Raw genomic sequence first — 16,645 nt, 5'->3', positions numbered from 1 at the left:
GTTCAATAAAAATCCAGGTTAACTTTTCAGCTGTGGAAGTAGAATTATCACATGAAGATAACTTATTCACAACAAATGCAGAGAAATCTAAAGGGGGGGAATCTATAGATGACTCTCACTAAAACTCTGTTAAGAGCACTTAACTAAGAACAATTAAGTGAACTGGAAAGCTGGATGAGCTAGAACTACAACACATTCTTCCATAAAGAATATCTTTCTAATATGACTGAAAAATACAGATGGCCTCTACTCCATTTCCACTCCTTTGACACTTTGTATGCAAGTTTTCCCCCCTATGTAAGGTGGAAAAATAAGTCAGCTAAAACAGTAGGAAAATAAGAGTCAACAGCCTAAACAAACCACTACACACAAAGTGAGCTGGGTGGATATTCAGAGAGAGGGAGCCCATCCAGGACTGTTTCAATTACTCAAGCTAAGAAAAACATCCACAAATTGGAATGTTCTCCCCCCTATCCTCATATGTTCTTGCTTGACAAACTCATTTTAAGAGCATCAAAGGCTGTATAATATTGTGTGTGTTCTCATTTACTAGCTTTTGTCGTTTTTTTTACTGTAGCTTTGAGATGGATGCTTAATGTAGGATCAGTGTATTCTTGTATATGCTAGAGACTGGCTTTACTGGTGCCTTGTTCTTGCATTCTGAAATCAGTAGCCTTAGTCACCTCGCAGAGGAGTACATTCCCTATTATAAATCCATAGATTTCTAACTTCATCATGCCTCTTACAGGTAGAATAATACATCAGTAGAGGGCACTGTCACTATAAACTTGTAAATACCTAGCTTGCTCTATTCTGTACAAATTCCTTGGTCTTTTAAGTTGAGAAGTAGTACAGCTCTTTTCATGTTGTGGATTTTCTTACCTGAAAGCTGGTATTGCAAATACAGCATGTCTCTTTCGATTTCAGAACCAAACCTGAAAGTTAATCGATGTCATTCAAGATTGAGCCATCTGAACAACTCAGTTTAACAATTAATTAAATTGAGAACAGTGGGTCTGTCCAGGTTAATCTTAACAGTGGGGGCCAGGCTTTTTGACAGATGTGCCATGAATTCGCCCTGCACCCTCCCTGAGTGCCACCCCAATCCCCTTCTGCTGCTTTCTTCCTGCCCTATGTGCTGCTGTGCTGCCTGTCTCCTCCCTAGTCTGACGCATGCCGCGCACATTCTGCAGGTTGGCCACCCCAGTCTATAAACCCTGTAAACAGACATCAAATTTGTCCCAGGAAAAAGTATTTTGTTCCAGGATCCTACAGACATACAAGTCCACTGTCTTTCTTCAAGTCCCTCTGAAGTATGCGGGTAAGATGTGCTTTTTCCTGGGATGTGGCCGTGTGTGCCTGTAGGGTTATTGTGCTTTTTACTTGGACAGCCAAGTTGCGTTCCTCAGTGCTTCTTTGAAGGAGAGCAGCAACTCAGCTTGAATGGGCAATGTGTGTAGATGACTGTAATGAGTCTGCTTTGATCCAGGTCAAACCCCAGGACAATTCAAATGAGATGTCTATTTACAGCCTAAGGTTGTTCATTCAGTTAGTATTGCTTTGGGAATTCAGATTTATCATACACATGCACATGGAATAGATCAGATGAAAGATATCAAGTTGTCATCTTTGCTTTGGAATGATTAGGGACCTCTCTGAACACAAACACAGACCACCCCCCCACCCTATCAGCACGTTTATCATGAGCTAAAAGGACCCAATTCTCTAGAGACGAAGAGAAAACCTATCTCCATTGCCCCGTCTCTTTGTTGCAACTACCCAGAAGGGTGGGAATTAGTCCAGTGCCAGACAGGCATTTACTTCAGTTTACATATGCGCTATGTGAGTTATTTTCATTTATGACTGAACAGGAAGGGACTAGTACCCATGTCCTAGAGGTGGAGAGCTGCACATACTATGGCAAAGACTATTGGGAGTGAAACATCAAGGAACCATTTAAAAAGAATAAATCAAACTACACAAATCATAAGTAGTAAGGTGCACTGGACAATATATACATATCTAAATGAACAACAGATCACCAATGGACCAAAACAACATGTGCTTAGCTTGGATTGTGCCTGCTTCTTTCCCAGACCTGACAAAGGATGCCTGAAATCTGAGCTAATCTTTCCTCTCCCCCCCAAAAACACTAGCTAGTCCAACAAAAATCAAACAAACCGCCTTGCCTCGCAAATGTTGCTCCTCTCAGAATGGCAAATCTTCATGGTTACACCACCACCACTGCTGGAACATCAAGGACATTTCTAACCAGCCACCTGATTCCTGCTTGTGTCTGTGTTCAACTGTCCTTGAAATATGAAATACAATTAACTGAATAAAGTTTGCAAATTAAACTAGCAAAATGTTACAATGGCTTAGAACAGTGGAACTCTTCCACTTTGCTTGGAATTTAGCAGAACTGGAATTTAGCCAGGAACTGAAGGTCTGGACCCAAGTTGAATAAAATATAGCCGAGTGCAGAATCTGCATAACTGCTCCGAGGATGGCGCCTAGGAGAGGTCCGTGGTTCCAACATTCAACACTCCACTGTGACTGAAGTCACGGCTTTTTAGACTACAAACAGCCTATTAACTTGCAAATGGGTGCATGCCGTCTTTAAAAAAACCCTCACTTTGTCCATCCTTACTGCAGAACATTATGGGCTCCACTTTTTCATCTCACTCACACTAGTGTGCATGAATTCACTAGAGCTATCAATATTGGTTTATATTGGCATTAGAAATTAATCAAGCCCTACACATTTAGGAAAGCAATTTTTATATCGAGAGCAACCTTTATATCACTGTTGATTAATCAAGTGGGCAGCTGCTTCAAGTGCTACAAAGTTACAGTCACCCATCCAAAACCAGAAAAAACTATGTTTTCCTATGTTCGGCTTAAACAAGAAGGATCAAGACCAAATTTTGCTTTCCAATTACACTGACATAAATCAGGAGTAATTTTGTCAGATTTAGCTGAGTTTCTCTGGCTCTGTAACCATGCACCATATTACCATCTGATCTTGTATAACAATGTGATAAGTTTGGCTTTACTTGACAGTTTAAAATTTGATAAAAGGGTAAAACTTCCCTGCTGGTCCAAATCCAACAAGAAAATGGTCCACTATGCTCCAGTGCTTAATAAACACAAACATGGTCTTTGAGGTATCATACAGTTTAACCAGACCCTGAAAAAAACCCAACTGCCTCAACATGCATGCATTCTAAAAATGTAACACTGAAATATCCAATGCAAGTGAGCACATAAATGCTACACACAGATATCACTTACCAGGAATCTAACCAGGAAAGGAAAGTAACAAGTTTGCAGTTTATCAAGTTAGAATCAGCTTTCTTTCTGACATTATCAATTCTTGCAACCTTGCATTTTATGTTTTAAACAAGGAATTTCGGCTATTGAAAAATAAAAGATAAAATGGGGATATAGGCAATTTTCCTCATCCAAGTGTAATTTTAAAAGGATATTTAGTCTATCCAAAAAATTCTAAGGGGAAAAAATAATGAGCAGCATCAGTTTCATTCCTGGATGATCCCAATAACTAACCTTATTCATTTTTTATGCTTTGTGACTGGTAAGAATTACATGCTTTTTTAAATATGCATTTTCATATATGCCACTAATTTAAATTCCTCTTCAAATCTGTTTCACAAAATATGCATCTACACAAGGCAATCAATTAGCACAGCCTAAATTCACAAGAAATCTGCATTTTTCAAAGGAATAAAACTCTGAATGTTTAACTTGGATATAAACAGACTTAAATCTGTTGTTATACATAAATCATTCAGTAAATATAAAATGTAAACAGTTAAAAGTTCTGTGAGGAGCAGCACCATTTTTGTGACTAATTAGTAACTATTCTAACATATTTAATTGTCTTTTGTTTAAAAGGAGTACATTGGATGCTGTGACTTTAGTGCTCAAACCTTCTTAATATAAATCACTTAAAAAGTACCATTATTAAGATTTCAGCTAAGCTGGTCTTCAGGTATAGCAAAAGAAATAAATACTATTTTTTCATTACAATTTTGCCCTCCTTAGGATGGCTCAAAATGCATTAGCTACTGCCTGAGGTTCTTTCTTCAGGGGCTGGTTTACAAGAATTTTGTTTCTTTGAGTGCAGAAAGAGTAGTCAAAAGCTGGAGTGTTCCCAGTGATACACACATACCCCCAGCAAAGAATTTACACATCCTAATACACAAAACTATTAGGAAACCAAAGTACCACATGCTATATGAATGGATAGCTGCTACAGCAAGGGTGGGCAAAATGCGGCCTGTGAGCTGGATGTGGCCCACCAAGCCATTCTATCCAGTCCATGGGGGCCCTAAAAAATTTAGAAAATTAATATTAATCTGCCCTAGGCTGCCTGTCATGCAGCCCTTGAAGGCTTGCCAAAACTCAGTAAGTGGCCCTCCACCCAAAATAATTGCCCACCCTTGTGCTACACCATACTAGTTTTCCCTCTTGGCAGTCTAGTATCCTGGGTATACTTTGTTTTCTGTGTACAGAGACATGCTAATAGCTAGTAGAAGTAAACAGTTTATTTGCATTGTAATGTGTTATTCATGAAGTATCCTCTTCTTGTTTTATGTGATCATAAGCTTTAGCGTGCCATGATTCTGCAAAAAGCACCAGACCCCCTTACCAGGCTAGGTATTGTGCAGCTTTAAAGATATGCTTTGCTTTACTTTCTGAAATTAGTAAGTCATTAAGATAAGGCTACTCTGCAAAGGGGCATGTACTGTTTCTCTAACAAAACTCACTAACTGTTGCTTTTACTGAATTACAGGTGAGAAGCCAGACTAAAAGGGAGGTTTTGTTCACTGCTACCACAACAACAGCACACCTGAAACTAACTGGTTACACTGAATTTTTTCCTGTTATCTGGGGTAAGCACAAATTGACCAAGCATAAAACTTTTAAAAGGATATCATGAACAAAACATATGGAATAAAATTTGAATAGAAACTGCAAAAAAAAACCCCTATAAAATCTTAAATATTTCATGATATGGTAATGACACAACATTAATATGTGCTTTGATAAAAACAAATTTTACAAATTCAGTAAAAAAAAAAAAAAAAATCAGCAGCATAATAGTAAAGCAAATATGCAGATTTTTTTAAATGATAAAAATTATCGGATTTAATATTTTACAGAGTTACTTACAGCAAAAAATACATCGTGTGTGGCTGCTTTTAACACAACATAGTTTAAAATTACAGCACTTTCAAATGAATCCTACAATATTTTTTTAAAAACACTCAAAATAATACCACTGATTTTTAAAGGTGTCCTGTCAATGACTAAGAGGTTCCCTCTCTCATCCCCCCCCACAAAAAAACCCCAAGTAGTCATCTACAGCAACCCAGAGGTCCAGCTGATGTTTCTAGACTGCTGTCTGTATCAGAGGCCAATGTTGGATCTGTTGACATTGAAGACACATCATTGACAGATGATGATGAAGATGGATGCTGAGAGCCATTGATCATTGCTGCACCTGTGCTATGAGAAACAAAACAGCAAATCAGTTGCAGATACAGTTGCATGGTTCAGTACTTGCATTAGTTTGTCTCCCTCTAGTGGCCATTATTTTTTCTAGCTGATCAACAAGTTCCTAACACAGGGCCCAGCGACCTTTTCAAGCCATGGGCAGAAACAACCTGATTCCAGTTCAGTGTGGGCTGGATGTCTTCAGCAGCAAAAAGGGTTTGCCCATACCTGTGTTGGAGCCAGGAATCTGGCAGCTGCTTTTCCTTGCCTCCTACTCTCCACCCTCTTAGCTGCAGCACGGGCACTACTAGGTGCTGCCCAGTCCAGCACAGTTCTCCACAGGCTGAAAGCTGTAGCTAAGCTGCAGCCAAAAGCAGGGGATTGGGAGAAGCAGCAGCGACACAGGCACAGCTTCCAGCTGCCTGGCCCCAGCACAGTTCCTCACTGATCAGCTCTAGCACAGGTGCTCCGCAGGCCAGATTTAGTGTCTCTGTGGACTGTATGTTGCCCATCCCTGTCCTAAGAGACTTGGCACAATCCCTTATCACATGAGATATGTAGATTTTTAAGTTAGTGCAATTACACTGCAAGCCAGAAGCCATATTCCCATACTTCTTTATGTTAATGTAACAATGTAACTTCCTGACAGCTGAGTGCCAAATGCCCACCTCTGGCTCATTCTAAGCTTGGGAGGGAGACATTGGCAGCCCCATATTTGGGCCTATGATCCCCACTTGCATGTTCAAACTCTCACATGAACTTTTGTGGGATCATAGCCCTGAGTTTAGGAATCACTGTCAATGAGTAAAGGGAGACCCTTGCATGTAACACTGCACAGAGCTAAGAATTTAAGGCTCCCTCTACATGTTACAGGTACTGCACAGTTAGCTGGTTAACTGCACAATTACCTTAAGACCACCTACATGTGAAAAGTAGCTATCACACCATAACAAGCTCCAATCACCTATAAAGTTAGACCTCAAAATATACATTAACTTTATAGCTGGTTGCTGTTAAGATCTAAATTTGCATTAGCTGGAGGGGCTCCCAGCCACAGGGGTGCACCACGCCCAGTGCAAAACCACCAGGCCTGGGAAGTTGTGGCTGCTGTGAGAATCAAGGCTCAGGCATGTATGAAACACCTGAACCTGGTGGATCACAGCTGCTGCAATGTCCAAGGCTTGGGGGTGCATGGGATCAGCTACAATGAGTTCTAATGCTTGATCCCACAATCATGCCTCCTGCCATACATGCATGGCATGGATTGTGCATTAGATCCCATCGTGCCTTTATCTGCATGTATACAGGGGGCCTGAAAAACAGCAGAGGCCTGAAGTTAGGACTATATCTACATATTTAAGCGTATAAAGAAGTGGCATATTCAGAAGTGGTGAGCATCCAGCAGCTCCTCTTGAGGGAGGATGGTGCATATTATTTCTGAAAATCCAGTCACCCTTAAATATATGCATTTGAGTCAAGACTCCTGGTACATTCCCAAACTCTGAGCTGCTCAAGACCTAATGGAGAGCCAACAGTGCTTATTTGATACCACACTTGTTTTACTGGCTAGGGAAAGAGTGCTGTAATGGCTCAATTCAGCCACATTTAATGCAAAACAAATCATTGATTCTGAAGGTCTTCTCCACTTTCCTTCTCATTTATAATCTAGTTATTCAGGTAAACAATGTAAGTTAGATATTTGATTCTAATACTTAGGAGACATCATTTGCAAGCATCAAAGGATACTTTTATGGTGGAAGGCAGTTTAGTTGCAATGAAAATTTCAAAGACTAATTCAAAAAGGAAGCATAATTTGGATGAGTTACGCCAAATGAAAGACAAATCCTTGAAAGCTACTTTCTCATAGTGAAATGCCAAGCTCCATTTTATCTGTGAATAAACATTGAACTGCTAGGTTTTCAGCTTGATCAAATATTAAACTAATACTTTAAAGCAGAGGTGGCAAAGATCCTGCCAACAGAGCCATATCATTCAACCCACAGAACTCCTAAAACAGGGGTGGGCAAAATGGTGGATCCAGCCTGGGGTGGACTCCATTTCCCAGCAGCCCCTGCCCATGTCATTGCAGCCAGTTTCCATGAAGACCCCAGGAGGAGTGGGGCAATGACAGTGTGGGGCCAGGATTTTCATGGAGTCCTGCTCGAACAGCGTTGGCAGGGTGTGTGGTCAGGCTGGGAGCTGCTCCAGAGCTGGGATTTTGTAGCAGTGACAGTGAGGACCAGACCTGGGGCAAAGCCTCAATCTGCTGCCTGCATGCCCTGGACAGGGGCGTGTAGGCAGCAGATCACAGCTCTGCCCTACTGCCCACATGCCCCAGGCAGGGGCGTGCAAGCAGCAGATCCTGGCTCTGCCCTAGCTCTGGACCACACTGTCACTGCCACAAAATCCCAGCCCCAGCGCAGCACCCTGCCAAGCTGCATGCCCTGCCAGAGCTGCTTGCATGGGTCTCCACGGAAACCCCAGCCTCACACTGTCACAGCCCCACCCTTCCTGAGGTCTCCATGGAAACCAGCCACAGTGACTGGGCCAGGGCTCCTGGAAAATGTAGCCTGCCCATTGGCCAGACTTTGCCTGTCCCTGTCCTGGAAGGTCACAAAATTTGGGGGTGGGACCCACTGCCCAATTCTAGCATACAGAGCCCCACTGAGGACACGTGTCAGAGCCAGAGGAGCAAACAATGGCAGTATTAATCCCCACAGTCCCCACTTACCCCGCCAACAGCACTACTTGCCCCACTGCTCGGTCCATTGCTGCAGTTTGTTCTGGCCTGGGGCTTGAAACAGGTTGCCAGGCCCTGTTTTATGGTACCAAACCACTATACCAGTGCCAAGTACTACACCCCATGAAGGGAATTAACCATAAAGCAGCTCCTACAAATGTGTTCTTGAAATTTTGAAGTGGTGCTTGGAAATGTACCACCAATCTATTACTCCTGGATGCCCCAGTCAATGATGTTCCTTCCTAGCTTACAAATGGGGTAGCTTTTTTACAGTGCTTTTATTGTAACCAACCTAAAGGGGCTGGCTGTCCACGTATAACACCATTCTTGGTTCTTTCCTCCAGGTCCATGACTTCCTTGTATATTAACTCTGAAAATACAAGGCAGGGGAGAGGATACTTGATTTTAGTAACATTATTTGAAATGGATGAAACAGACATGCATCATTAAAATAAATACTTGTCACAAAATTGCTGTTCTCCAAAGCTATTTTTAGACAATGTTAAATTGTAAAAAAAGTGGCAAAGGAAAGGACATATTCAGAATGTAAAGCAATGCATCAATTTCTGCTGCAACTTCAAAGGCTTGGAGCTCATTATGTATGCACTGAAACCGCTTTAAAACAGCTTGATGTCTTATGGCTTGCCTAGGCTGTTATGAGACAATGGACTTTAATGCAGAGTCTCAAGGTTAAGTAAGGCAATTGACTTATGACTGAAGTTCTTTCATACAGAGGAACTAAGCTGATGGAAAGTCCAAGAATGCCTACGTCTTTCTCAGATGAAATTAGGAAGGTCCAGAGCAACATCCTTAAGCAGATCCCTTATCCAGTAGCACCAAGACAGACAGCTGTGCTTCTGTGTAGAGATCAAGCATCTTGGAAGCACACACAGGGACAATACACAAAACTGCAAAACAAGTGTTGTCTCCGCAAACATAATTATTTTTGAGAGCAAAAGTTTTCCTGTCCCAACCAAAAGCCTGACTTTCTTAACACTAAAAATCCCTCTACTGCCTGTATCTGTTAACCTACTGTGATTTCCATGCCATAAGTCAGTCAAAGCCTGGAATGCATTTCAAGTTTGTTGGAGCTGACCTGCCCCTTATACACGTTCTCTTTGCCTGAAGGATATAGATGGTAGTCAGCTAAGATATTCTTGCCAAGCAGAGGCCTAGCTGCATCTTTTTAAAACAATATTGGTAGATAAACCACCTAAGAGACATGGACAATTCTGTCCGACAGAAGACACAGATGCTGCCTTCTAACTTTCATCCATTGATCCAGGTAACATGAGGCTGGACACTTTCAAAGGAAGGGCACTGTAGCTGAACCAGTTTGGCTTCAATGTCATCATAATTAAGATCTTAATTCAAATACGTTTTTCATTCTGGAGCATTAAAATACCCTAACTGCCAGCAGAGCCCATTCCAACTTGATGAGGTGGCCTGGCTCCCCACAAGAAGTGTTGGCTGTGATTGCATGAAGGTATTGGCAGAAATAAAAGAAGAAAAGAAAAAGAAAAGGAACACTACCTTAACTGCAGGCAATAAGAAACATTGCCAGAATGCTACTTTTTTGTCTGTCATTAACAAATGAAGGAAAAATCCATACTCAGTATGGAGGACATAATACTTGAGGAACCATTGTATCAGTGGTCACAGATAACATACTGGCATAGCACAGCTTCTGGTCAGGATACCTCTAGTGTTTCAAAGCAACCTGGTAATTACATTAAATCAGGGGCATCAGACTTGCCTGGCCCCCCAAACTGGATCTGGACCACACAGCTTCTCATACGCCAGATCTGAACCAGAAGGAGCCTCAATGACTAGAACCAGTTTAAACTCAGCCATCAATCACACCCCCTCACCTCCATGGCAACGTGGATCCCCAATAGGAATCTATATTCCAGATCTCAGCAACAGACCCCACCTCCTTCAAGCTGGGGGGAAATAGCTCTGCGGGTGAGACTGGCAGATGATGGTGAATTAGAGGATGGGAGAAGTCTTCAGGAAGGAAGGCCAAATATGCATGGGGAAAAAAAAGAGCTAAGAGAGTTGCAAAGAAAGATGCAGGAGCTGCTAATGGAAGCCACAGAAAGAAGGCAGGTACAAGACAAGATAGAAGAAACAAGACAAGAGTTAGAAATCTGGTTTAAAAGAAAGATGAGAGAGACAATGTTCTTACCACAAGCACTGTGGGAGCAAGAAAACAAACAGCAATCCCGATACATTTCAGCCAGAATGAAGATGGCAAAAGGAGAGCTTAAAGCAGTGCTGGAAGAAGGTGGTACATGAGTGGAAAAGGAGGTGGTAGTGTTGGAGGTGACAAGAAGATTTTATAAAGAGCTACACCAGAAGAAAGAAAGAGACAGGAAGATGAAGGATTTCTTGGAAGAGTTTAAAGAGAAAGCAGAGAAGGAAGAAGCAAAGAAGATGGAAGAAAAGAGTTTAAAGGAAGTAGAGGTTTAAAAACCTTCAAAAGAGGGAAATCATCCTCAGATGGACTGCCTATGGAATTATACAAGAAGTTTTGGGCATGGGTATGGGGAGGTATAGTGGAAGTGTTTGAAGAAATAATGAAAACGGGAGGCAGGGAAAGATTTTGCAAGGTGCTGTGATTTTGCTCTTCAAGAAAGGGGAGAAAGAACTGCTAAAAAATTGAGGACTAATTACACTCCTTAATATGGACTGTAAGTTAATGCCCAAGACACTGACTTTGAGGATGAGGAAAAACCTCAAGAAGATAATACATGAAGACCCAGTATCCACAGCACTAGGTCGAAGGGTCTCTGAAACAATCAGAGTGAGCAGAGATACACTGTGCCACATCCAAAAGAGGAAAACAAGCAGTTATAGCAAACCTAGATTTAGAAAAAGCATATGACAGAGTAGATCACGATTACATATTTGAGGTGATAAGAAAAATGGGGTTCCCAGAGAAATTTATATGTCAGATAAAGTTATTGTACAAAGAAGCAGAGTCGCATCCAAATTAATGAGCACTTATGTGGGGGTTTTAAAATCCATATAGAGGTCTGATAACGGTGCCCCTATCACCACTACTGTGTGCGTGAAGCGTGGAACTGTTAACACAAAGAATTAAAAATTACAAGGTCATAAGTGAAGTAAAGATACTGGGAGGGGTGAGTTAAAATGCGTGCTATACATGGTTGATATATATGTACTAGTTAGAGACAGATGTTCAATGGAAAGGGTGCTAAAATATACATCAGAGTATGGAGCCATGACAAGGGCTAAACTAAATAGATCAAAAAGCACCATAATAGGAGTGGGGAACCAGAGGGATGTGCAGAAGCTAGGCCATCAATTGAGAGAGAGAGAAATCAGAGTGCTAGGGATCCCGATGGACACTGAAGGAAAAGGTAATACAGCATGGGAAAAAGGGACAGCAAGGCTACAGCAAATACTTTGGTTATGGTCCGGAAGGACACTGTCCTTTGTTGGAAAAGTGGTAGTGTTTAAGGCTGTGCTACTGCTGATTATTCTGCATACAGGAATCGTATTCCCGCTGACGTGGCAGCAGATAGCTAAAGTACAGAGGAAAATATATGCGATCTTCTCGAATGCAAAAAGAGAAACGTTGGCTAAAGCTGAACTGTAAATAGCAAGAGAGATGGGGAGAATGGGGGGTGCTGGACTTGGAATTGTTCATCTGTGCAAAATGTAAGCATGATATGCAAGGCAGTAATGGAGGGAGAGAGGAAAGCAGCATGTAACACCCAATTTCACACAGCTGCAATACTGAGGAAATGGGAAGTCATCATCTTCTCTTCAGCAATCCCTCTCACTCAAGGATGATTGTCTTCCATTATTATTTTATGTGTGCATCCAAAGATGGCTGATGAGGCCTATCTGGGATTAACAAACTCTACTAAAGTTTGGATATGTGTTTCCACGTGGGGTAGATGGTACTGGATTCTTGATTTGGTCTGTGACATGCTGTTTCTGCCACTCCCGCTTTTCCATCTATTTTTGTTGTAAGGTTTCAAAGTACTAAGATCCCTGCAGCAGATTCTTCCTCCGTTTGGGGTGGTCCTGGGCGATTGTTTCCCATGAGTTGACATCACTGTTGCATTTTTTTTTTTAAGTCAACCTTGAGGACACCTCTGAAGCTCTTTCTCTGCCCCCCTCTAGAGTGTACGCCTTGGCTGAGTTGGAAGAATAAAACTTGCTTCAGGAATCTGGAGTCAGACATCCAGATTACATGGCCGGTCCAACAAAGCTGATGTCAGATAATCACTGCCTCAATATTTGTGATTTTTGCTTGCAGGAGGACACTAATGTTGGTGTGTCTGCCTTCCCAATGGATTCAGAGGATCTTCCACATGCAGCGTTGATGGCACTTCAACAACTTTAGATGTTTCCTGTATGTTGTCTACAATTCAGCTCTGTATAGCAAGTTGGGGGATCATGGCTGCTTGATAAACTAGGAGCTTGATTTTGGATCTGATGTTGTGATCTTTGAACACCAGTTTCTTCAGGCATCCAAAGGCTCCACTTGCACATTTGAGACAAAGTTAGATTTCTTCACTGATGTCAGCGTTCTGCAAGAGATGGCTTCCAAAATAGTCAGTGTAGTCCAGAGTCTCACTGTGGATCTGTATTACTGGAACTGAGAACTATTCATTAGGAGATTGCTGGTGGAGGATCTAGGCATCAGTCCCATTTTCTTGTGTGCCTCAGAAAGATGTCAGCGATTACCTCGAGGTCTGCTTCCGAGTGAGTACACAATACAGCACCATCAGTGTACTGCAGCATAATGACTGAGCTTGGGGTAGTCTTGGTTTTGGCTTGGAGTCTGCTGAGGTTAAACAGCTTACCATCTATTCAGTAGTTTAGCTGCACTCTAGCTGGAAGCTTGTTGGTGGTCAGATGAAGCACTGCAGCAAGTAATACTGAGAAGAGTGTTGGAGCAATGATGCAGCCTTGTTTAGTTTCTGTTTTAACCTCAAAGGGTTCTGTGATATACCCATCACTGAGAACCATTGCTCACATATCATCATGGAGCAGGCAGAGAATGGTGACAAATTTTGGTGGGCATCCATACTTCAGAAGGATCCTCCACAACATTTCTCAGCTTACAGAGTTGAAAGCTCTCATGAGCTCCAAGGAGACCATGTAGAGGGGCTTATGTTGTTTTTGGCATTCCTTCAGCAGCTGGCAAGCTGTGAAGATAATGTCAGTTGTGCCTCTCGATGCCCTAAGCCCACACTGAGGTTCCAGGAGGAGCTCTTCAGCAAGTGGAAGGAGACAGTTCAGAAGGGTTCTCGCAATTATGTTTCCTGTGGTGGATAACTAGGCAATCAATCTCTCTCTAGTTTCCACAATTGGACTTGTCTCCTTTCTTGAAGATCGTTACAACCATGGCGTCCCTGAGGTCATCCGGGATTTCCTCATCATTCCAGATCCTTAAGATGAGGGCATGAAGCTGTTATGTGAGCTCCTCTCCCTGCTTCTTGAAGATTTCCATGGGGATTACATCCACTCCAGATGCCTTGTCATTCTTCATCTGCTTGATGGTTAATAAGAAATGTATCAGACCTCTATGAAGAGTTCACAGGTGTGGCAGCCACCAATTACTTACAACATGATGGAAAGATTCATTCAGAGGTATAAAATTGGGGAAGTAGGGTGAAGGCCCTGAAGGATCATAAGAAATTGATGAAAGCAGTATGGGAGAGAGACAGGATGGCATCAGTGGAAATTTCACAGAAGGACAAGTGAAGAAGGTATGGGGACTATACCCCCTATGGTGGGTAAAGAACTAAAAGGCAAACATACTGACCTAGCATGGATGGTTGTAAGAAATCCCTTGCTTGTGAGAGAAGTGCAACACAAATGGGGCTTGACAATGTCATCAAGGGTCAAGGGAAAGGAATGGGGAAGAACAAACCATGAGACATGTTTTGGAGGGTCTGCTGCTTTCTGAGTGTTACCAAAATAAAACTTTCATTAGTGAGGGAGATGGTACTATATGGACTCATACCAAAAGGACTGAAGGAACCATTATTAAGGACTTTAGTAGCGTGTGTAAAAGTAGTTTATGGACAGTAAGAAAGCTCTGGGTGTTTAAGGGGTTGGCTTTCACTGAATGAGAGTGCCCGAAGCTGGGACGGTATGAACTGAAATACTACATTGATCAGGACATGGAAAAGACTGGAGAGGAAGAGGCAGAGAAAAAGTGGAGGAAAAAGGACTGGGCACACTTGTTTCACAAAACGAACAGAAATGACTGATGGGAAGGGCAGAGAGTTTCACGTGGTTACTGAGGTAACAATTCTTGGGGTTCTGTATTAAGAAAAAGATTTCTATAAGCGCTTGTTCTTTTTTTGGGAAGCTGATGTATGTTGTTTAAGGGTTTAATATATGTAGTTGTATGTTTTTGAGATGTTGTTGTTTCTGTGCTATGAAGTCTTAATAAAACAAGGACACCTAATATGTGTAGTTTTGTAAGTGTAGGGTGATAAGTGTGCTTTTAATAACATGTTAAAAAAAGGTTCCCATCAGTATGTTTCCCCATATGGGCCACATGTTTTATAGTCATACTCTGTGCTGGCTACATTTATTCAGCTTCATAGCTGGCTTCCATTACTGAACCCATGCTGCTTTTGGTAGCAGTTTAATGACAAAGTAGTTAATGAAGTTTCCTTGTATGTGACTATAAGACAAGGGGCTTTTTTTCCCCCATGCTGATTGGAAGGGAACACTTTATCTTGTATTCAAGTAAATACAGTATGTATCCACCTTACAGTATTTTCATCTAGTCAGCATTTCCTTCACTTGTTAATGTGAATGTCATGGGAGACGGTGTGAAAAGCCTTACTAAAGTCAAGGTATATATCTTATCACAAAAGGACATAAGGTTGGTCAGGCATGACCTTTTCTTAGTGAATCCATGCTGGCTATGCCTGGTCACCTTATTCTCTTCTGGGCTATTCATGAAAAATGTCCTGAGGACTGCTCCATGATCTTCCTAGGTATCAAAGTCAGGCTGACTGGTCTGTAATTCCTTGGATGTTCCTCCTCCTTTTTCCTAAAGATGGGCACTGTAATTTGTCCTTTTCCAATCATTCAGGACCTTACCCAAACTCCCTGAATTCTCAAAGAGGATAGCTAATGGCTCTGCAATTCTCTTGGCCAATTTCTTCAGTTAAGAGCATCTCATCTAGCCCTACCAACCTGAAAGCATCTAGCTTCTCCAAGCGATCTGTAACATGCTGTTTTACTACTCTAGGATGTAAATCTCCTTCCCCATTTTTACTGCCAATTGCACAGCAAACTGAAGCAAAAAAAGGTATTAAATATATCAGCCTTCTCTGTATCATCTGTAACTAGACTGCCTTTCACATTCTGTAAGGGACCTTTCATTTCTCTGATCTTCCCTTTACCTTTGACATACTAGTATAATCTCTTTGTACTTCCTTTTATGTCCCTTGCCAGTTGTATCTCAAATCAGGCCTTGATCTTTCTAATTTTCTCCCTGAATGGCTGCATAATCTTCCCTAATGCTGTGACTATGTTTCCACTTTTTATAGGATTCCTTTTTTGTTTCAACTTATTGAAAAGATTGCTGTTTAGCCAAGCTGGCCTCCTATTGCACTTCCCATTCTTTTATCAGATTGGGATAGTTTGCTCCTGTACCCTTAGAAGGTTTCCTTATAGAACTGCCAACTCTCTGGGATTCCTTTTCCTCTCAGATTTGCCCCCCAGAGGACCCTGCCCACCCATTCCCTGAGTTTGCCAACATCTGCTTTTCCGAAGTCCAGCGTCTTTATTCTGATAGTTTTCTTCCTTTCACCCCTTAGGATCTGGAACTCATTTCATGGTAGCTGTGACCCAAGTTACCTTCTACCTTCATGTGCTCAACTAATTCCTCTCTGTTTGTGAGCAGCAAGTTTAGAAGAGCTTGCCCCATAGTTGGGTTGTCTACCATCTCTCTCAAAAAGTTATCCTCAATACATTTTAGAAATTTGCTGGACTGCTTGTGCACTGCTATATTTCTCTCCCAGCAGGTGTCCCAATAATTAAAGTCCCCCAGGAGAACTGAATCCTGTCATTCGAAAGCTTCCATCAGTTGTTTAAAGAAGGCCTCACCCACCTCCTCCTTCTGGTTTGGTGGCTTGTGGCAGACACTGAACATGACATCCCCACATGGTGCTCTCTCCTATGACCTTTACTCAGAGGTCCCTTCTTGAAACAAGATAAAACAAGCAAACTGAACAAATGGAAGGGGATGCTCCCAAACCCTGAACTTTGTGTGGGAAGGCAGTGTATAAATTGAAAAAATAAACAAACAAATAAGGTTTTTCCAAGTGTCCTCAGTTACCTAAGACCAGTACAAGGATGCATGTGAAAAATGGG

The 16,645-nt window shown here is 41.9% G+C and overlaps 1 protein-coding gene across 6 annotated transcripts in view; it reads right to left on the bottom strand.

Moving 5' to 3' along the window:
• Nucleotides 1–915: 915 nt before the first annotated feature.
• MAPK8 (mitogen-activated protein kinase 8) overlaps nucleotides 916–16,645 on the bottom strand; it is a 133,507-nt gene continuing 117,777 nt past the window's right edge. For 5 of the 6 annotated variants that reach the window (XM_090058738.1, XM_090058739.1, XM_090058737.1 and 2 more), the window contains 2 exons: nucleotides 8,553–8,630; nucleotides 916–5,527 (listed from right to left, as the gene is read on the bottom strand). In XM_090058738.1, coding sequence (XP_089914864.1) covers nucleotides 5,382–5,527; nucleotides 8,553–8,630 — 224 coding nt within the window. In that variant the 3' untranslated portion in view covers nucleotides 916–5,381. Of the gene's footprint in view, nucleotides 5,533–8,552; nucleotides 8,631–16,645 lie in introns of all 6 variants that reach the window. The other variant, XM_090058742.1, reaches the window with a different exon arrangement.

Source organism: Crocodylus siamensis, chromosome 7, assembly GCF_052110815.1.
Source record: "Crocodylus siamensis isolate JL-2025a chromosome 7, ASM5211081v1, whole genome shotgun sequence".
In the NCBI taxonomy this organism is placed as follows: Eukaryota; Metazoa; Chordata; order Crocodylia; family Crocodylidae; genus Crocodylus; species Crocodylus siamensis.
The sequence above is the reverse complement of the archived record's forward strand: the minus strand, read 5'-3'. Positions and strand labels throughout refer to the sequence as shown.